This window comes from Lytechinus variegatus, chromosome 4 (genome assembly GCF_018143015.1).
Source record: "Lytechinus variegatus isolate NC3 chromosome 4, Lvar_3.0, whole genome shotgun sequence".
NCBI lineage: Eukaryota > Metazoa > Echinodermata > Echinoidea > Temnopleuroida > Toxopneustidae > Lytechinus > Lytechinus variegatus.
The window spans coordinates 34,931,524-34,953,735 of NC_054743.1; the positions used below are offsets into that span (position 1 = coordinate 34,931,524).

General features: G+C 34.9%; 2 protein-coding genes across 2 annotated transcripts in view; one reads left to right on the forward strand and one right to left on the reverse strand.

Annotated features, from left to right (window-relative positions):
* Nucleotides 1–8,833, reverse strand: part of LOC121413914 (protein artichoke-like) — a 45,075-nt gene extending 36,242 nt beyond the window's left edge. The window contains exon 1 of the mRNA XM_041606917.1: nt 8,678–8,833. The gene's annotated coding sequence lies outside the window, so the exon portion shown is untranslated. The remainder of the gene's footprint in view (nt 1–8,677) is intronic.
* An 84-nt stretch (nt 8,834–8,917) lies between these two features.
* LOC121413915 lies at nt 8,918–21,258 on the forward strand. The gene is made up of 7 exons (XM_041606918.1): nt 8,918–10,350; nt 11,223–11,327; nt 12,244–12,348; nt 14,804–14,890; nt 15,591–16,487; nt 18,079–18,333; nt 18,793–21,258. Exons 1-7 carry the CDS (start codon nt 9,967–9,969, stop codon nt 19,891–19,893), a joined length of 2,934 nt encoding a protein of 977 aa, XP_041462852.1. The 5' UTR covers nt 8,918–9,966; the 3' UTR covers nt 19,894–21,258.
* The last annotated feature ends 954 nt before the right edge of the window (nt 21,259–22,212 follow it).

The window sequence follows — 22,212 nt, forward strand, 5'->3', positions numbered from 1 at the left end:
AGTGAAATTTGAGCATTATCTTTTTTTAAATTTTGCTATTTTTTATTAACCCGTTCGCGACGGCATAGTAGAATAGGTTCTAACACCCCAAACGAGATTAATCAGCCGGCCATGTCAAGTTCGAACAGCTCCATTGTTCCGTGCGTGCGAGCTGGATCGTTGATTACAAAAGCGTGTGTGCGATCCACGATGAGTGAATTGATCGATCGATAGTTTTCGCGCATGCGTAGTTCATTTCCTGTTTTGGCTGCACGGAGTTCAGAGCTCACCTGTCGCTCCAGTGCTATAATTATGTCCGTACAGAGTGACTTCTTTGAGAATGTATTGTTGGTGATGTGGGTTTTGAAGTTCTTCTTGGACTTCTTCTTTTTCGATATTACTATTATCATAATATTCTCTTAATGTTACTATTATCATAATATTCTCCCTTCCTTTCTTCTTCCTTTTCTTCTTTTTCGATCTTCTTATTATTATCAAAATTATTATTCTCATTTCTTTTCTTCTCATATTCTTCTTTTTCGATATTCTTCTTATCTTATCATCCTCATTTCCTTTCTTCTTTTGTTCGATCTCTGTCTCATCTTTTTGTTCTTATACTTCCTATTTATAGACCCCCCCCCCCCCTTCTCCCTTGATATAGTCTTGCTCTGTTTCCTCTTGCAAATGAAATCCTCCTTGTTTTTTTCTTCCTTTTTTATAATGCTCCCTTTTCATTTTCTCCTCCTTCTTCTTCTTCACTGATAATTGTGTAATCCTACACCTCCATCTCCTAAGTTTTCTCTTTCTATTTCCCTTCTATTTAATCTTGTTATGAATTTGCTTGTGCTTCTTTTTTTCGCCTTTTTTCTTCGTCGTCTTATCTTCTCTTTATACCTATTCTCATTCTTTTACTCCCGTCGTGTCCTATTTTGCTTAATTTTGTTCTCTCTGTTTTTCTCTTCATGCAAAATGAAAAAAAATGAAGAATATGATATTTCCTTTTAAAAGTATGCCCCCCAAAACATGAATCTTCAAAATATCGTTATATGCATACAAGTAATACTTTCTGAACAAGAAATCATAATCTTCTCGATTAAAATTTGCAAGGTGGTATACGACAATTATTATGAAGATTATTTATCATTTATCATCCAATTACTTAAGTTAGCCCACCCCATCCCCCATGATCACCATTATCTTCTCCCTTCATCTTTTTTTTCTGTTTTGTCTGCTTTTTTATTTTATCTTTTTCTTTGTCTTATCATTATTATATTCATAATCTTAACCATTGTTGTTATTATTATCAATGTTATTATTATTTTTTTTATTATCCGATTGTTATATTTTCTTTTATTATTTGTTATTATCATTGTTAGTGTTGATAGTAATGTTTATAATTGTTATCATTGATATTATGTAAACATTTGAATATTTTACATGTAAAGAATAAAAAAATTAGTTTAATTCGATTGAAAAATATTATTGTTATTGTCATGAATGCCATCCCCTCTACTCTCTCTAATCCCCTTACCTCTAGTCAACCTCTACTTATATTCTCTCTCTCCTCTATTTTCCCTTTACTTTTTTCCCTTCTATTCAATCAGTAGCTTACGCAGGGGGGAGAGGGTTCAATTTCATACGAGGCGCTTTTAATCGAAAAAAAATGTACTACAACACTGCGCAGACAAGTGGGTTATGCTCTCTCTCTCTTCTTCATCTCCCGTTCCGTGCCCCCGGCCCTCTCTCTATTTTTTCCCTTCTGAGTATATTCTCGTCATCACAGAAATATGTCCAAACCCGGCCCTCCAAGCCCAACCCATACTAAAAAATAGAACCTACATTAGGATAGGTGCCCGGCATATTCGGCCCATAATCAATTTCAAATGATTTCTAGATTTTATACGTCGTCGAGAAATGTTCAACAAAAACCTCCAAATTATTTCCTTAATTCAAAATCCAACGGAGACGTTGCCATGTATTTGTGTAAAAAAATGAATATTATGTATCAAATGATTCTAGTAATTAAAATTGTATTAAAAACAAGACATTCTGCCTTTCTTTCATTATCCAAAAATATACAATAAGTCCCTGCAAACCGTTTTATTTATTGTGAACTTACTCAATTCTCAGTTTATTTCACTAGTTTAGAACGTGTGTGGTTATTTTCTTGACATTTATGTGCAAAGGATTTAATGATCAACAAATGATTAGTAATTCATGGAAAATGCAAGAAAAAATAACTTAAGTATATGTTGGTCAATTTAAAATGGAAAAAAATGAGTGTGACCAGAAAGACATTTTCGGTTTTGCTGGTAATCTAGTTGTCAGAGATCGGCGGTGAACCAAGGAATTCTTGGTGGAGGGGACTATAAATGCGCTACTTTTTCTTTACTTTTTTCTGACAAGCAAAGGAGGGGGGGGAAATAGAGGTCAGCAATGAAATCGCAACCCAAGTTACACCATTACTATTTTATACCCTTTTTTTATTCTAGTGCATATAAATTATATTCCATCATTTAACCCCCCCATTTGTTTCGCCACACTCACTGTCAAATTTTCGGACAATATATGATTTGATTAACATTTTAGGAACTTTCCGTTCGGAATTATTATTTCCTGCGTTCAGTTTGTTTTAATATCCAATTTCGTCAAGATGAAAAAGGACTCTGAAAATAATAACCTGCATTGCCAAAGTATAATTCTAAAATGTCGTAAGTGTATATAATTTCTCACCCGGTACATTCACCTTTACAGAATTTCGATGTATTAAAATAATTCTTATGTTTTATTTCTCCACTTCCTTTTTCCTTGTAGCCAACAATCCATAAGAGCTCCGATGAAAATACAAATATAACGAGTTAATTAGAGAACTGTAAGAGGAAGAGCGTGCTTCAAAAGAGATACATAGAAAGGCCATTCTCGCCTGCCTAAATATCATATTCCAGCTCATATTAAGTGATATATAAATTATCTCTAATTAATTAATTAATTGTCTTTATTAATCAATTCATGTACTGATTGCTTTATCTCATATTTATCTTTATCAAAGTTGAACGTCTGTTATATTCTATGGAGTACGGCCAAAAATGAAACAAATAACTGAATGGACGTATATGGAATCACAATATGCTTTATGCCGTTTTTCTTGCACCCTTCTAACAAGCAATTAAAAAAAATTAAACGAGCCGCATGATGATGATTAATAATTCATATAATATCCACTAAACATTATGATCAAGGCGCTCTACTTATTCATTACCCGGCTTACATCATTTGTTCCGTGAAAAGCATTATAGGCCTGTTTGCAGACATAAACATAAATATTTTATTTTAATATATTCTGCTTTTCATTCCCTCTATCTTCTCGAATAATATATCCATGGAATGCATATTTACTCCATGCTCTGGATTCCTATCGCATCACATTTTTTTTATATGCAGGTCAAACCAAACCACGATAACATACTCAATCAGAATAAAATCAATTGGGGAAACCTTAGATTTTTTTTCGAAAATTCATATGAGATTACTGATATGGATAAAACATGCTTCATATACTTTGTACATCGTAAATAACACATATTAGTCTTCATTAGCATGATTATGCCTCTGTCACGGCGTTTATCACTCTTTGGTGTTAAACCAAACTGACAAAGTGTGAATTCATCCGTACATCCTTCCCTTTCAAGTCACTCTTTTACATTGTTAGTAAGTGGCAACTTTATTGACCTTCGCTGGATGCCCTTTTGTGATTTTCAAAGGAAAGGGGGCCATGCCTCCATCAATTACCACATCCGTATCGTTAGAACAAAATAGAGTGTACGTACGATCCGAGGTATTCTCAATAGCCAGCTGTATACACTTTTTGTTTAGGATTATAGAAATCGATATCAACTTAAAGTCGTGTACTCTCTTCTAGTTTGATCTAGCTTGATCAGTTCATGAAGTTGAATATTATGACAGCCATTTTCAAGAGGCAAAATAATGCACCTAAATGAAAGAAGAAAACAAAAATCGATGTGTTATAAACTGAAACCATGATTTTTCTTCTTCCTATATTTTATCAACGGCGCCATTTTTTTAAAAAGAAGTGCACACCTAGTTAGCAGTAATGCATATAGCATTTTCATTTATTTGAAAAGAGCATTGTAGATTAAATGCCTTGCTCACGGGCATAGGTGCCGCGGCCGGGATCGAACCCGGACTTTTTGAAACCTCACAAGCAATCTTATAAAGTATCGATCGTTTTCGATCTATCGTTGATCATATCAGCGCACGCACGCAGCTCTGCGTGCGTTTTGGGTTGCATTTCGCTGCTCCCATTGTTTTCCCTCACTTTTATTGATTACGGTATATACGTGGTTCTGCGAAACTGAAAATCGTTGAAATCAAGCTTCCATCGCGGCAATGCCCACTGTACGCCAATATTGGACTCTCTTCGAAGCATAACTCGTTTTATAATGCTTTATAAACTATAGAAACAAAAGGTAAAAACGTATGACTTTCTGGAATGTGTAGTTTAATTAATGGACATTGTAATTATAACACAGAAAAGGCAGAAACATAGTATGAAATTGTATATTTAAAGCCTGCAAATGGATGCGAGTAATAGCCTTTGGGGAACCGACTATATACGGCTCCCGTACATGAATAAGTTTTAGGGAACCGTATATATCCGGCTCCCGTTGGCAACGGGTTAAAAAATTTTTTCATTGGTTGGAGTGGACGTCCAATTTAAGGCACGACTTAAACTGATTAGTCTCGATTACTCGAACCCTTGAAAACCCAATGAATTTTCAAAGCATTTTTTTTTACAAATTTGTTGATGGTATGCTAAATCACAATGATCCTGCATTACTGCAAATATCAGACCTACAAATGTATTTGAAATAGTTAGTAGGGCTAGTTTCAAGTACATGAGGTAGCTTATTAACAATAGAAGTATACATCGTATTCCATGTATGAAATAGAGAATGGTAATATTTAATAGCTGGCCAATCTTTGGTTTTTGTACATGGTTTTGGGAAAAAGTGGGGGCTGAAGCCCCCCCCCCCCCTCCCCGCTTCCGGGGCCCCTGCTTGACCAGTGAACATTTGCACCAGTGCCTTCGTCTGGCAATTAATGTACACCTTTTGTGCCAAGGTTCAAGTAACTTGTTGCTGACAGTGTCACATTTCCCATTAAAAAGAGATTCATAGGAAACTGACACCCTTATAGTCTACAACAGACATTTTCTATTTAATATTCAATCTACTTTGACTACAAAAAATGTTGATTTCAAGACATTATCTGTCTCCCCAACACCAGGTATGTATAGGTACAATCTAGATTCCTTTTAGCAAAGTACAATTTTGGTATTAATATTGGCTCTCTATTTTGAATTCTTTTATAATTTTGCCTGCTTGGGCCAGATTGGACAAGATAGCTCATGGACCCCTATAAAAAACAGTATTTGCTGATAGGGTGTTCCATCCCACGATTGGTAAATAAATTTAGAAAATGATGATCCCAAAATAAGGGCCAGATTGTAAGAGAGCTTCTAGGACCCTGATCACAAGGGTCTTTGCGGTTCGCGCACATTTTTTCACCCATAGTATCTTCACCCTGGCCCTTTCAGGTTTACTTGGAGTCTCATCTGGCCCTTCAGAGAAAAAGTTTGAGAACCCCTGCCATAGGCCTTTCAAAAATGGGAGTTATTTATTCATCAAGGCATTGTATGCTGGTTTATGATGTTAGAATATTAAATTAAACAGTTGAACTATAAACTTTAAAAAGGTATTTATTGTTTTCATGTTACTGTAACTGTGTTATTCACTTTAATTAATACATGTAAATGGGTATGATATTTTAAACAGGCAACAAACAAGTGACAGCGACTACTACATGTACTGCTGCTGCTGCTGCTGCTGCTGCTGCTGCTACTACTACTACTACTACTACTACTACTACTACATCTACTACTACTACTACTACTACTACTACTACTACTACTACTACATCTACTACTACTACTACTACTACTACTACTACTACTACTACTACATGTACTACTACTACTACTACTACTACTACTACTACTACTACTACTACTACTACTACTACTACTACATGTACTACTACTACTACTACTACTACTACTACTACTACTACTACTACTACTACTACTACTACTACATGTACTACTACTACTACTACTACTACTACTACTACTACTACTACTACTACATGTACTACTACTACTACTACTACTACTACTACTACTACTACTACTACTACTACTACTACTACTACTACTACTACTACTACTACTACTACTACTACTACATGTACTCCTACTACTACTACTACTACTACTACTACTACTATTACTACTACTACTACATGTACTACTACTCCTACTCCTTGTACTACATTGTACTCTTGGTATAAATGCAAACAAATGAGCCAGAATATCAGCTGGCCAGGTCATAAGCAATTATTGGTCCTAAATTAGACTGTAAATGTACATGTATACATGTAATTTCTCAAAGCCCCCCCCCCCTTGGTTTTGCATATTAGATCTTTGTGTCGTATCTGTACTAGTTGCAAAAACACCCTTTTTTAATAGTGCCAGAATTTCGAAAAAATTATTGCTATAGATACATTTTTACCTTTTCCCCTTAAAAAAACTAGCTAAAAAACAAAACAAAACAAAACAAAAACATCCTTTACAAATAAAGACATTAGACATTCTTCATTAAACTTCAGAATAAAATCACACTGAAAATCAACTTCAATGAATGTGTTAAACTTCATAACATAACTTTTGCAAATGGATTTGTCTCTGACCAGTGACTTGCATACCTGAAAAGGGCCTTCCTATACTTGTGGGTTGTAAGTGAAGCCTCAATTGGGGGGGGGTTAATTAGCTCGCCTCCCCTCAACATTTCTCTGAAGGATAATTGAATTGAATGAATTCAATAACTTTATTGTCCATAAAAAATAAGGAGTGGATGACATCATCAGTCTCCTCATTTGCATACCAACCAGAATTTGCAATAGTGTGCAAATAACTGTTTTGTGAAATTAACTTTAAAATGTATAAACTTTCTAATTTTACATCCGATTTTGATGAAATTTTCAGTGTTATGCTTGATGGATTTTTCTCTTTTTATTCAAATCAACTGTTTGTTGGTATGGCCTTGTCCTTTGAAAAGCTCACATCCCAACTCCATTGTTCCACCACTTGCAAGTTGCACAACTGTTGAGAATTAATTTGCACCTCAAAATTATGCAAGATTTTGAAAGTGCACATCAGACCAAAACTACCTAAATTCTTTTCTATTAAAGCCAAACATAATAAAATTGTGATTTTCCATACATACTTTTTAACAATTTGAATTTTTAATCAAACTCAATTAATATTATCTTGTTTTATTACCAGAATAGGGCTGTTGATGATCTAAATTCTCAACAAGAAAAGTTAACAAACAATAACAACAGAGCTGCCAACATTGGATAGTTGAGAGTTCTGTTTTTTAGACAGGAATACCAGTCGTTTCTGGGTACTATTTATTTAACAATTTCTGACATTTTACTATCATATGATACATGAATGTATTGGTGAGTGCAGCCAACGTAGTTCAGCGGAACAACTAAATACAGAGACTGAACTGCAGCTCTTTTGGTCTACTCAGTCATACTAATGATGCTACAAGGGGAAGATCGGACATTTCGACGATTTTTTGAAATGCTCAATAAATGCTCATGGGGTAGGGCGCCCACTAGCGTTGAGTAAGTAAACTGTGTAAGAAACATCTGGGGAAAATGAAAGGGGATTTCGGAGAGGGCTCAAGGGTAGCGCGTTGGAATAATTCGACATTTTATTACCCAAAAACCTCTGAAATATATTCATCTTTGATTTAAGAAAAAAAAATATGAATAAAAGAAAAATTTAATGTAAAAATTGTCTACAGCTGTACTCTTTAACCTCTTCACCATTTCTCTCATGTTTTGTACACAACCATATCGCGATACGCAAAAGGTACAAAAAGGTTGTTACTTACTCAACTCTTCCAAAGCGTTTCATTACGCGATCTATGTACTGTCCGATCTTCCCCAGTTGTAGTATCTTTGGGCATACTCCATAGGCCAATGATTTAGGGGTCAAAATGAGTGAGATCAATAGAAATGCATGCAAATGTAAACAAAATTTTCGAGTGAGAAAGGACCAGAAAGAGTGAGTCTCACTCTTGATGAGAGTTGGTAGCCTTTGAGAATAACAGTTTTTCCCATGATGGTGTGGTGTTGTTGTAGTGAAAGAATTTACCAAGAAAAATAGGATTAGGAAAATCATATCGAATAAAAAGAACCTCCAGAAAGGTCATGCAGGTTGAGATGTATTTCACTTTGTTCAAAAGGTGACTCATCTCTCCTTACCAGTACCTAAACGGATAGTGAACAAAGACACAAGAGATCCCATGTTTTACGATTTCCCCAAAACACTAAAACCCTCAGTCATATCCACAGGAATTTGGTACCGTACTTGTCTCGACTGATTAAATCGGCCGTGTGTTCAGCGAGAGAAAATGACTTGTGTACATCAGAACGTACGCACATCGGAGCTAAACTCCTGAAATTCAACTAGGCGATTTCCACGTCCATACAATAATTGCAAGAGAAAGTATAATGACAGTCGATGTAAAGGTTAATTACTTACCAAGTTCCAATTCAGTAGGTGATATACCAAGTAATAGAGCCTCTGGTGTGTTAAAATCGTAACTTATTCCCAAATAAGTATCCAGATTCCAGTCTCAGTTACAGACGTGAACGGCTTGCAATCTATTCGATACATACACTGCGAGTACACGTACATCATATCAATAGCTGCATCGCATCTTCTGCTGTACTAGTCCAGATTGGACCTTGTTGTTTGGAAGTGCCCTTTCCCAAAAGCTAACATAGAGGGCACATGTCTCCCAATCTCTAATCAGCGCCAATCCACTCATCTTCGCTCCCCACCAAGGTCCAGTACAAAACTTTGCTGCGTCAGAAAAGCTACGCATCAATCAAACAAGTTACACGGTAGGGGGTCAGGTGCCCTAGTCTCACACACCAAACAAGACACATTTTTACCCAAACAACTTCACCTCAAACAGGGTTGAAATTGCAAAGTTGTGCTTTTTTTATACACTATAAACATAAGGCTCTGTGTTCATGCACTTAAAAAATATCTATTCAGCGCCTTGCTCCCTCGCCAGATGATTCCACCCATGAATCAAGTATCAAAGTTTGAATAAGTAGACTACACCAGTCACAAGGAGGAAACAGCTGGTAAACATCTCTGGCTCTGGCAGCATCAAGAGATGCTGACCCCCTCCCCCCATCGTGGTCAATGGGCAGTGGAGGGTCAGGGGAAACCAGACCAGAGGCCCACAGGTACGACTAGTCTCTCTTACCAAACTTTTTTCTCCACCAAAATACATTTTCACCCCAAGGACGACGGAAATACACAGATGTGACCGATGTTCTACTAAATAGACATATACCGCCATGACAATTCAATATCCACATCTCGTGCTAGCCAAAAAAAATCTTCTTACCCATTAATTTCATCCGTGGAATAAGTATTACAGTGTAAATGACTAGACTAGGCAAGTCAGGACGGGGCAGCTTCCATGAAATGACCTCCTGACCTCCGTGATAAGCCAGCTCCCCAGGGGCCACATGGCCTCAAATTGGTTGTTTGCATGACTGGGTTGATTTCATTGGACTTAGTTGATCGAGGTCTACAGTACATGATATTATAATTAATACAAATAGGTCCTAGAAAGGCTAGATCTATCTAAATCATTATGTGATGTAGTTTATCGCCCAGTTTTTAGATCTAAAGATCTAAAATCTCATTGCCACCTGGCATTGGCTCTGCTGTGACTGTGACTGAGAAAACTTCCATCCTATTTCCATAATGAAGTCATTAGAAGTCTAATCTAGCTAGATGTATTGAAAATGGCATCAGCAGCAGGAGGCAGATGGTGTGTTATATGTGGCTTAAATATATTGATAACTGGAAAGAACTACTATTTGCTACAGTCCAGAATCGCCTTGTTTGAGCTCCTGAAAGATGTTGTGACAGATGAAACTCTAAATGTCAGTGTCGATTCGCCGCCGGTCTACATTTGTAAAATGTGCTGCAGAAAATTGAACAATGTTCAGAAGTTGCTTAATTTGAAGGAAGAACTAACAAGAGACTACTGGAAAACAAAAGACCAACATGAAAATTCAGTTGCAAACATCACAATGAAAATAACTTCTGTCTCAATAACACCAAAGGAAAAAGGAACACAACCCAAAAGGACTGCATCATTCTCTCCAGGGACTCCGAAATCGAAGGTAAGTAGGCTGATGCAGTTTTCAAAGCTTGATGATGAGCATTAATTGATTATAACCTCGATCTCTAAGACTCAAGTCAAGACATGTAAGCCTAGCTTACAATTTTTAATGATTCTTCGTATTAAAAATTAAGGTTTGACAATTAAGCTTTTAACTTGGGTACATAACTGTAACGTTTATAGTCCTGGTGGATAAATGGGCTTGGTCTAGTGCCAGTGGTGACATATTTATCAAAGTAGACTAGGCCTAGTATAAAAAGAGGTAAGGGTAGAGTGGTCATCATTCATCAGCAAAAATCTTTTTAAAATGCTTTTTATTGTTCCTTCACTAGACTGTTTATAATATATGACAACAGACATCATTTCACACCAGCTCCTGAAAGAAAACAATTTTTTAGTCATTATGACCCATTGAAATTCATGTAGGGCCTAGACTATTATTGTACTTACAAACCTCTGCTGGCAGCTGTTTGTACTCGACATCACATAGTGAAAAAAAACACAATGACCTTCTTAATATTTGATAAATTTTCCTTTAAACTTTCCCCAATATTTTGTTATTACATTTTCCTGTATAAACTATTTTGTTTTTACTAATTATCTTGAATTAAAAGAACATAAACAGAAAATTACATGATATGTTTTAGACCTTACTTCAGATGGTATTTAGCTGGAATAACACCAAGATTTTGTACTTCTTTTTTGTAATCCAAACTGAGCCTCTAAGTGATTATCTTAACACTTTCCATTAAGGATTTCAATATTGAACTACTTTCTTAATTGATGTTTAACTTTTTTAGTTCTAAGTGGATTTATCACCAGAGAGCATTGTTATTTTTATGCTTTTTAATTTTATAAAATTTTACTTTACAGCCACAGGTAAAGAGACGTCAAGTAACTGAAGCGGAGAGGACCTCCTCTTCCAATATTCAAGGAATATCCAGAATTCCGGTACCCTCTCCACAGTCATGTAATCAGGTACATAATCAACTTTTCTTTACAAGTTTTGTTTATTCAGTGTAAGTACATAAATCAAGGTTTTACTGATTTGATTAATGTCTTTTAAAGCATTGAAGACTGAAAAAAAGACAAGGTATTTTAAAAATATTCACTTATTTATCCAATACATTATAGGCCTACCCTTTTAACCAAAATGTGCTGCAGAATCATATTCCTGTCTTCATGAAAAACAAAGAAATAAAAAGTCGACCCCCCCCCCTTCACAATTTCTCAGTGACATTTCATGAATTCAATCTGAATTTATTTTGAATTCCACAACAATTCATGCATCATATATGAGAGTAATTTTATTTTCGAGCATTTGTCCAAAGATGCCGATAGCTACCTGTTTTCTTCTGAAGAATCCTCTACAATATGTTTCTTGATAATTATATGAACTCGGTCCCACCATTCAACCCCCCTCCCAGAAAAAAAGACACACATACTTCTATACAGCTTTACTGTGACGTTGCATTAATCAAATTATGAACTCACATAAATGTAAATGTTTTGCTCCAAATTTGCATTTTTAAAAGAAAACATCAAATGTTTAAAGGCCATGCATTTTAAATCAGCTTGATAAATAGGTGTTGTGATATCTGCTCGACAATTTTGGGTATATTCCTTTAATTATTTCTGCTGATATATTGACAAGAAAAGATGTTTTTGACCAAAATAAAGCTTATGATATCATGAAAGCAATACAGGCGTACCAAAAATATTTAAAGAGTAATGTTACTTTAATTGGAATGACAGAAACTTATTGGAATGTTTGTTTACTAAATTTCTTGTCTTATTGATCAACATGAAAAATTATAATAAAAGTATTTAGATTTATAAATTTTTAGATGCATTTGTTAATTTTGGCTTCTTATTTTGTTTAAATTTGATTTAGCCAAAAGAAAAGAGATCGCAAGTAACTGAAGCGGAGAGGACCTCCTCTTCCAATATTCAAGGAATATCCAGAATTCCGGTACCCTCTCCACAGTCATGTAATCAGGTACAAAATCAACTTTTCTTTACAAGTTTTGTTTGTTCAGTGTATGTACATAAATCAGGGTTTTACTAATTTGATTAATGTCTTTTAAAAGCATTGAAGACTTTGAAAAAGAGACAAGGTATTTTCAAAATATTCACACATTTATCCAATGCATTATAGGCCAACCCTTTTTATAACCAAAATGTGCTGCAGAATTATATTCCTGTCTTCAGGAAAAATAAAGAAATAAAAAGGTTCTTAATCAAGTCAACCCCCCCCCCCCCTCCACAATTTCTCAGTGATATTTCATGAATTCAATCTGAATTTATTATGAATTCCACAACAATTCATGCATCATAATTATATGAGAGTAATTTTATTTTCGAGCATTTGGCCAAAGATGCTGATAGTGTAACATATCCACATTGCCAACTAAGGATGTCTTCGCTGAAGGAGGTGTAATGAGAATATTTTTTTGAATTTCACAACATTCACAAAATTCACCAAAAAATGCTGTCAACTTGATTGGTTTTGCAGAATTCTGCACTATTTGAATTTGTATGATGAAAACCAAGTTAGAGAATTAAAAAGAAACAAGATTCCTCTCTTAGAAAAGAAAACAGATTGTTTTTTATGCTATTTCTCTTTACAATACCGGTAATTATTTTTCTCATGGATATTCGGTAATTTCATATATTTGTATCAGACTTTACCCTTAACAAGAGTTGTAATATACTTCTTCTATTGAAGGGATGCTCCAGGCTGAGAATACTCATACAATTGTATATAATTAAAATTCATTAAGGAAAATACTTAAAATTTCATCAAAATCAGATATAACAAATAGCAAGTTACAGAATGAAAAAAAAAATAGGCAAATATAGTGTAAACAGTTATATCGTGGACTTTACTTTGTAGTTGGGTACATTGTTATATATGAATATTTATCAGATGGTCTGATGATGTCACATCCCCACTTTCCATTTTCTTTTTTGATATCCTACTACATAAAATCAGACTTAATTTTTTCATACTGTTATGAATGATGTGTCTCCTTAAAATGAAATAAGTTGCAACAGTGAATATGTAATGCCTTTGATCAGTTGTTATTCCGATATTTTTTTGTTCTTGAAGGAAAATATTTGAATAAAGTTTATTTTAGTGAATATGAGACATCAGTTTTCTCATTGAATGTTCATGAACACATGCCTGGAACTGCTTCACCAGAATAATGCAACTCTTTAAATACCTTAAATTTGTTCATTCCATGTCCAATTTTTATCAGATTTTCAGCATTTTGCTCAGTGAATTAATACTCTATTTCAATGTGACTATTTCCAGCCTGGAGCACTCCTTTAAAGGACAAGTCCACCCCAACAAAAACTTGATTTGAATAAAACGAGAAAAATTCAACCAGCATGTACTGCTGAAAAATTCATCAAAATCGGATGTAAAATAAAGTTATGACATTTTAAAGTTTCGCTTCATTTCCCAAAACAGTTATACGCACATCTCGGTCAGTATGCAAATGAGGAAACTGATGACATCACTCACTCACTTTCTTTTGTATTTTATTATATGAAATATGAAATATTTTGATTTTCTCTTCATTGTCATGTGAAATGAAGTTTCATTCCTCCCTGAACATGTGGAATTCTATTATTTTAACATTTTGTGGTTCAGGCAAGGAGGTCCTAATCATCAAATTCGTAAAAATTACAATATTTTTAAATTCAAACAATAAAGAGCAAAAGAAATAGTGAGTGAGTGACATCATCGACTCTCTCATTTGGATGTAACTGGCTTGTTCATAAACTATTTCGTTAAAAATAAGCAAAACTTTGAAATGTCATAACTTTCTTATTTTACATCCAATTTTGATGAAATTTTAAGCATTGTGCTTGTTTGATTTTTCTCTATTGATTCAAATCAACATTTTTCTGAGGTGGACTTAACCTTTAATACGAATAAAACAATTTTATTGTTTAAAAATGTTTTAAATCGTTTTGAACCCCTTTTTTGACCAATGTTGTAATTTTCTGTAAATCAATTAAACCGATTTACTTGTTAAGCTCTTGATATTCGAAATACTTCTGGTAGTAAGTGATGACTACAAATTTCTATACTGAATTTCCAACAGTAAAGGTCATATTCCCCCAAATAATGAATCATGGAAATTGAATGCTTATAAACAAAATAAGTATACTAAAGTAAGTTGACATTTTATACATGTAAGTTTATCCTCATTCATTGTACATGTATGCACATCTAGTCTCAGGTTATTTTTAGTCTGTCTATGTAGGTGGACCGATTTTAATTTCATTATGAGTATGAAATACTTTTATTTTTCAATCAATTATGCCAATTTTAATGCACAAAATACAAATTTGGTTTCAAATCTATAAACAAAGCCCTTGAACTTTTTACCTTTATATTGAGGAATTCTAATTGATGTGCTTTCCGATTTTCTTTCTAGGGAATTCAAAGCAACTGGCAAGCAAAGAAATCGAGAACCAAGTTAGTCTATCCGCATGATTCGATTGACCATTCAAAACAAACCAAGGTATTTATTCATCAATGTTCCGCATGTGCACTAGCAATCGTTGTTTAAACTATAAAAGACCCGTTTCTGCTGAGTCTGTGTGAATGTTCAGTCTGTGTACATGTACCATATTTAAAATTGCATGCTTATAAAAAGGATTGTTTGCAAGAAATCTTAGATAATGAGATCCCTTTTTAAACTTCAACATAATTCTTGATCTTGCTAATCTATCTGTAAAACTTGATCTGCATGTACTTGTACATGAATCCATTTTAAGTGCACTAATAGCTTGATGATTTTTACAAACGTTTTGGAAACTTTGGATCTCGGGACAGTGATATCAAGATACAGAGGCAGTCTTGAAAGAAAGAAAATCATGGATTTCTTCTTTGGTTACTGCACAGCTGCCATCTTCATTGTTCTGAAACTGAGTTTCATTATAGTACTAAAATCGAGAAGAATACTGCTACAAGTTACTGATTTATAAAGTTTCTGTTAAAAAATACGGTATGTCTTTTCCATGACATTATTTCTTTGAAAGTACTGATCGCCCACCAAATTACTTATTTTCAGCTTTAAAATTCTTGAATGTTCTTGAACAGTTTGGTTAGCAGTTCTGGTGCAGACAGTGCACAAAATATGAAGGGGAATTCACACAATGTAGTTGTGCATCTCTTTGCTCCAAAAGCCTTCAATTTTCATCTCCTTTTCTGTACCACAGGCCATTCAAAGTGATTTCCTTAAAGAACTGCAGAATGAAGCAGTTGCTCTGTGCCTGCCCAATTCACAGTCAGCATTTCGGCAGCATGATGCCAAATCGTTGGTGAGTTTCCAGTTCCAACAGCAAGAAGAGGAACTTACAAAGCATGCTCCAGGTATATTAGCATCAGTGAAAGCCATAAGCGAAAGTGACACCCTTGTCTCAAACACACAAAAGACTCAACTTTCCATTCTCCCCAAGCAAATGACTGCAGTGTCTATTCTTCTTAATGCCAGGAACCAACAGATGAACTCTCACCAAGTAATCAACAGTTTAATCTTAAAGGAGAGTGCCAGCAAAAAGGATGCATATGCACGACTAAATTCCCGGGGTGTGACATCTTCATATGGAACTGTTCAGAAAGTGCAAACAGATCTGGGAAAAGGATTTGATGAGAAGGTTAGAGAATGGGCAAAGGAAATTGAGGTGGAAAGTGAGAAGGAACTGAAGCTGAAAGAAGAGCAAGATTTTGTGGGTTTAGAGATTCTGAACAAAACTCGTAATGATAAAGGATTTCAAGTGGTGGCCGATAATGTTGACCTATTTATACAGGCTCGCCATCCTACAAGGAGCAACTACGGCAGTGATCTTCATATGGTGAACATATTGGCCATTGAAAATCGCATCACTGGGCACCATCTGCCAAGTGAGAACAAGGATGATTTCAATCCTGATGACATTAAATCCGAGATGTTTTTACCCAATGTTGGAGACAATGAGTCCCTCAGAAATGAGTGGAAAGTGCTGTGTGGCAAAATCATTTCTCAGTACATGCCCAAACTGAAGGAAGAACTAAAGGAGCTACAATCATCAATACCTCATAAGCATATGGAGGAAACAAGAGCTAAGTCAAATGTGGTAAGCACAGTTCAGATATTTACATGAATTCTTGATCACTGTCTTGTAGAGTGCCTTAACCATTCTAGGCTATTTTGTGAGCTTAATGTCCCGGGGATCTCGAGTCAATTGTAACAAAAATTTGCACGGAGGTAGAGAATAAACAGGCAAAATATGCTGTTGGACAGGTATATTGCGTAAATTCATTAAATTTTTTTACATAAATTAATTATGTTACTTAATATATGCAATCACATAAAGTAGCCCCCGCCCCCACCCTTTCATGTATTTAAGTTTTTGCCACCACGTGCCCGGGCATCACAAATTTAGTCTCACTATTTCTTTGATTCTTGGAAGTGGGCGGCACAGTCATAACATTTTTGCAGGGGATATACACCCCACGATGGACAAGGTTAACCTTTCGTTTCACCAAAGGTGAAAAATGTTAATTTGAATAAATAGAGAAAAACAAAATGGCAAAATACTGGAAATTTCATCCAAATAAAAGGAAAGTTATAACATTGTAAAGTTTTACATATTTTTAACAAAACAGTGATATGCACAACTCAGTGACATGTGAATAAGACAGACGATGATGTCGCTCACTCATCTCATTTTTTGTTCCACATGTTCAGGGAGGAATTAATTGTTTGTTTTGCTCCACAATGAGGTGAAAATTAGAATATTTCACGTATAACATAAATTTGAATACCGATGAGAAAGTGCATTTGATTGTTTTGTTAAATTAGGCAAAACTTAAAAATGTAATACCTCTATTTTACATCAGATTTTGATAAAATTTTCAGTGTTATACATAGTGGATTTTTCTCTTTTTAAAAGGAAAAATATTCTTTGTTGGGATGGACTTGTCCTTTAACCAAGTAATATCTCTATGTAATTCCAGTGAACCCCTATTTCGCAATAAATGTGTTACAATACACAAATTATCTGATCATGCCACTTGCTGACTTCTGAATTTGATGTTTCTTTCAACTTTTGACACTAAATTTTTGACATCTTTATGAAAAGAAATAATGAAACTTGAATTTAGGATAATTGACCTAGATACAACCATGTAGATTACATGTACATTATTCTCCAATCTCTACCATCCTGCAAATTATTGTGATATTGACTTTCACGAACCCCTCAGGCAGGACGAAGAGAGTAATTTTTTTTTTCCATTTTCAGCCTTGTTTATCTTGAGCAATTGTACAAATTAACGATTTATATAGCGCACTGTCCTGAAAACTGACAGTTCCATAGTAAAATAAATGTACACATGTATATACAGACCTCAATACCATTATTTACTCAAAAACAGTTTAAAACAAATGAAATGCTAGATTCATATTCGTAATTTATCAGGTTATAGTCACTCAATTTAACTGCCATTTGTAAAATAAATTTTGTACAATTTTAAGCAGCAGTTGGCATGCATTTTCATAGAAAATGTAAATGTCTTTTTTTTTAAAATCACATTCATTTGAGCACATATCTATCATTGAAGATATATTATGAGAATATGTACACTTAAAAAAAAGCCAGTGCCGTTTGTTAACAAAGCATGCTCTTAGTTTTTTAATTTGTGTCTTAATTTATTGTTATCTAGGTTGATTTGGGTGTTCTCATGCACGATGAAAACACTGCAGATGGGATATACCATATCATGCATCACCTTCATGGCTATGTTCCAGGACATGGGACATCAAATCCACATAAAGTCATCAGTGCTGGAGATTTGCTCACATGTGAACGTGAAAGTAGTTGTATAGAAGAGCAGAGAAATTCCTCAACTGCAAGTCAGAGATTAGAAGGACTTGTTCCTGTCATATCAGACTTCCATACACTTGCAAACTTTTACCAAGTAGGTTTGATTCCTTATAAGTCAACATTCTGTAATTGAATTTGTTATGACTTGATATTTTGTGTGCATATTTTTAGATAACTTGGAACCATAGGCCTACATGTAAATATGAGACCTTAAAATGTGACATCTTTAACTGCTTCTTACAACGAAACATCCACTACAATTGCAGATTTTTCTCTATTTGGGGGTGGGGTTGGGGTTGGTGATATCTATTTTTACCCCATATTGGTTAAAGAGGTTAATCCTTTATTATTTGTACAAGTTTTTAAAATCGAAAATCTTCAGTTTTTCCTCTCTCATGGCTAAATCTTATCCTGATAGTTCACATAACCTATTTTGATTTGATCAATTATTGCTATCTGACATCAAGCCTTTGAACTTTTGAAAAAATATTAGATTTCTTCATGAATAATATAAATACATACCTTTAAAAAATGTTATAATTATTTCTTGCAGGTAGTGTGGAAGGTGCTGTATGACCCTGCTTCTGCTGGAGACAAGGGGACCTTGTACCAGGCACGAAATTTTCTCAAAACACACAATGTCACGCAGGATCCAATAAAGAATATTAATGCGGCAGAGCATTTGATTGAGCAATACACAATCGCTTTGGTCCTGGCTGCTGCTCTCCATTTCTTTGGTATGAAGGATTGTGAAGATACACCTACAAAGAACCTGTTTCAATTGAATGTCCATGGTGACTACAACAATTATGCCAATGTGATCATGGGGTCATTTGTTGACAATTACGCTATCTGTCACAATGTTAACTTCAAAGAGAAGGACTTCTGTTGCCAAAAATGCAACAAAACATATGCTTCCAGGAAGAATCTGCAAAAACACATCAAGGATAAACATCCACACCAAGAACCAATCCAACTGCCATCTCCCACTTCAGAAGATGGTGTCTACAACTATTCCAGAGTGGCACTGGGCATGGGCTTGCTCGCCATGGATTTCCGAGATGCACGGCAGAATGGAGATGGGGAACGTATAATCCGGCTCCACAAGTTCCTACTTCTCCACTGTAAGGCGGCAAAGAAGCCAAAATACAGTTTCCACATTCTGCGCTTGTTGGCTCAGGTGCATGTATTCCTGTCACCTCGCCTGTCATATGAGTTGGTGTGGAATCGGTTTGCCAATCCTAGTGGCAGACAGTATGGTAATATGGAAGTAGATCGTCTCATGGAACACCACAATAGGGTATTCAAGGAAAGTTGTAGGGGTCTTCGTGGAAAGATTTCAAAGAAGAATATAGAGAGAATAAGTCGATCTTCACAGAGGGTTAATGAACTGCTGGAGGACATTGACAAAGAAGTCCCTGGAAGGAAACGCCGACCTTCATCAAGGCACAAGGTGGACAGGAAAGATGCAGTGGCACTTGCAGTAGACCTCCATTCACAGCTAATCTTTGAATGTCAATCAGGAAGAATGCATCACAGGTTCCCTGGCTTTCCTTCATCCCATTTCAGTGGCATTGACCCTGCTAGTCTCCATGAATGGATAAGGAACACAATTAGAAAACTGTCTCGGCAGAATCAATTTGCAAAGCACTAAATTTACCTATTCTTGGGCAGGACACCCCAGACATTATTTGCAAATATGTTGATAGAATGATAAAGATTGCAATATGACAAAGTATACAGACCTTAACAATATCCAGCCACTGAACCCCAGAATTGAATGAGACTTAGTTTAAATTATTCTTGAGAGAATTACTAAGAATATTTTAGTTGTCCTTAGTAATTAAGTTTATATTCAAATTTAGATTTTAATCAGTCGATTGGACATGTGTATACCAAATTGTTTCCTCACAAAAAGAAACAAAAATGCATGCAAGGTGGATCTAATATATATATTTTCCATCACAGTACCTAATGTGTAGTAATTTTGGCGTTTATTGGCTTACTCCATAAGTAAAAGTGAGTCCAGTCTTGTTTTCATTTTTAAGTTTTAAGGATACCTATTAATGTATGTAGTATCAAACTTATCATGAATTAATCCAATTTGAAATGTACTGTGGCTGTTAGATGTAAAAAAGGAAAGGAGAGAAATATTTTTGGGCTAAATTACACATTCAATAAAGTTTAGAAATGCTGCAAAAGTTAAAGTTTAAAACAAAAAAAAAGCAGAGTAATTGTTATTTGTTAGGTATGACCTCATGCTTTCAAGTTTGACAGTGTAGATTCTGACACTGGTGAATTTGATTTGTCTGAATCTTCAAATTCATTCTGGTAAAATAAGTAAGCACACCTCTTAAATAATTTTGATTGCTGAATACTTGTTAGTAGCAATAAAGCCTTCATCTGATGCCATTAATATTTTTCTCCTTTATGTTAAATCATGTGTGCAGATGACACATCACAAAGTGGCGACACTTATCATGCTGGCACAAAGGGATTTAGAGAAGATTTCATTATATATATTCACATTTTTTCCTATATTAAACCTGCTGACTTTCAGTTGTCACCATTTGGTCTATTTGTCTTTGAAGCCAAGATATATGACAAATCCCATGATATGAGTCTGATGAAATCATTTTATTCATAATGTAATAACCATAATAGATATAATAGATTTCAGTTCCTCAATTTCCTTTCAGAATATTATCAGTATATGATGTCAAACATAAGAAATATGTTCAAATTGATGAAATGGTGCAATTTTAGGGGGAAATATAGTTGTAACAGAAATGGGCCCAACTCTTAACACATGGCTATCTCAAAAAATAAATAAATGGCCATTCTTTTTATGATTTTTGTCTCCCCTGCATAGCAAATCGAGACTGTAGGCACTGCTTTTTTGACGTTGGTGGCGGCATTGTCCTCATAATTGAATTCTTAACCAGGGTTAAGTTTTTGAAATGACATCATATCTCAGGAAGTAAATGAAAATAGTTAATGAAACTTTGACATAAAAATATAGGGTAATCAAGTATTACTGAACATTCTGCTTGAGGTTCAGGTCACATGACCAAGGTCAAAGGTAATTTAGAGTTGAACTTCGACCATGTTGAGCATTGAAGCAATATCGAAATCTTAACCACAGTTAAGTTTTTGATTGCCGTCTTAAGTCTTAACTTAAAAAGTATTTAGACCTAGTTCATGAAACAAAGACATAAGGGTTATGGTGTATCACTTGAGATCCTGCCCGAGTTTCAGGTCACATGTCCAAGGTCAAAGGACACTTAGAGTCAACAATCTTCTTTGGCCATGTTTTCGGATCTAGTTTATGAAACTTGGACAGAGCAGTCAATTATCCCTGAACATCCTGTGCCAGATTCAGGTCACATGACCAAGGGTCAAAGGTCATTTAGGGTCAATGAACTTTAGTAATATTGAAGGTATTTTTTTAGAATTGTCATAACTTTGAGAAAAATTTATTGATCTAGTTCAGGAAAATGTGTGCTTTTATTTAAGAGATTGGATATGTGCATGTATGTTTGTAAGAGAATTCAGCATGAATCATCTAATTTTGTTGTGTCTAGAGTGTGTTTATCTCAATGATTAATGTAAATAAAATTGTTTCCATATCTTTGGTAATTGTTCTCCCCTGGGTTGTGATATTTGTCACCCATCACAATCATGAAGTTCAAGGGATCCTTGTCTATGAATGCGTAGTTTGAATTGATACCAAGCAAACAGTGAACACATTTGGATTCAACTGAGTGATTTGTTCCCTATTTGGCAATAATCATACTATTCCATTATAATTCTGGTGGAGAAAACATAGAAAGTGAGACAGTGATCGGTTTTCAGAAAAAGGGATATGATACAATCCTACTCGATGTGTAATAATTGTAAACTCCAGGAGGTTTTGAATTTACCAATGAAGTAATGACTTGTTTATTTTTTTTACAAATTCTAAGTAGCCTGT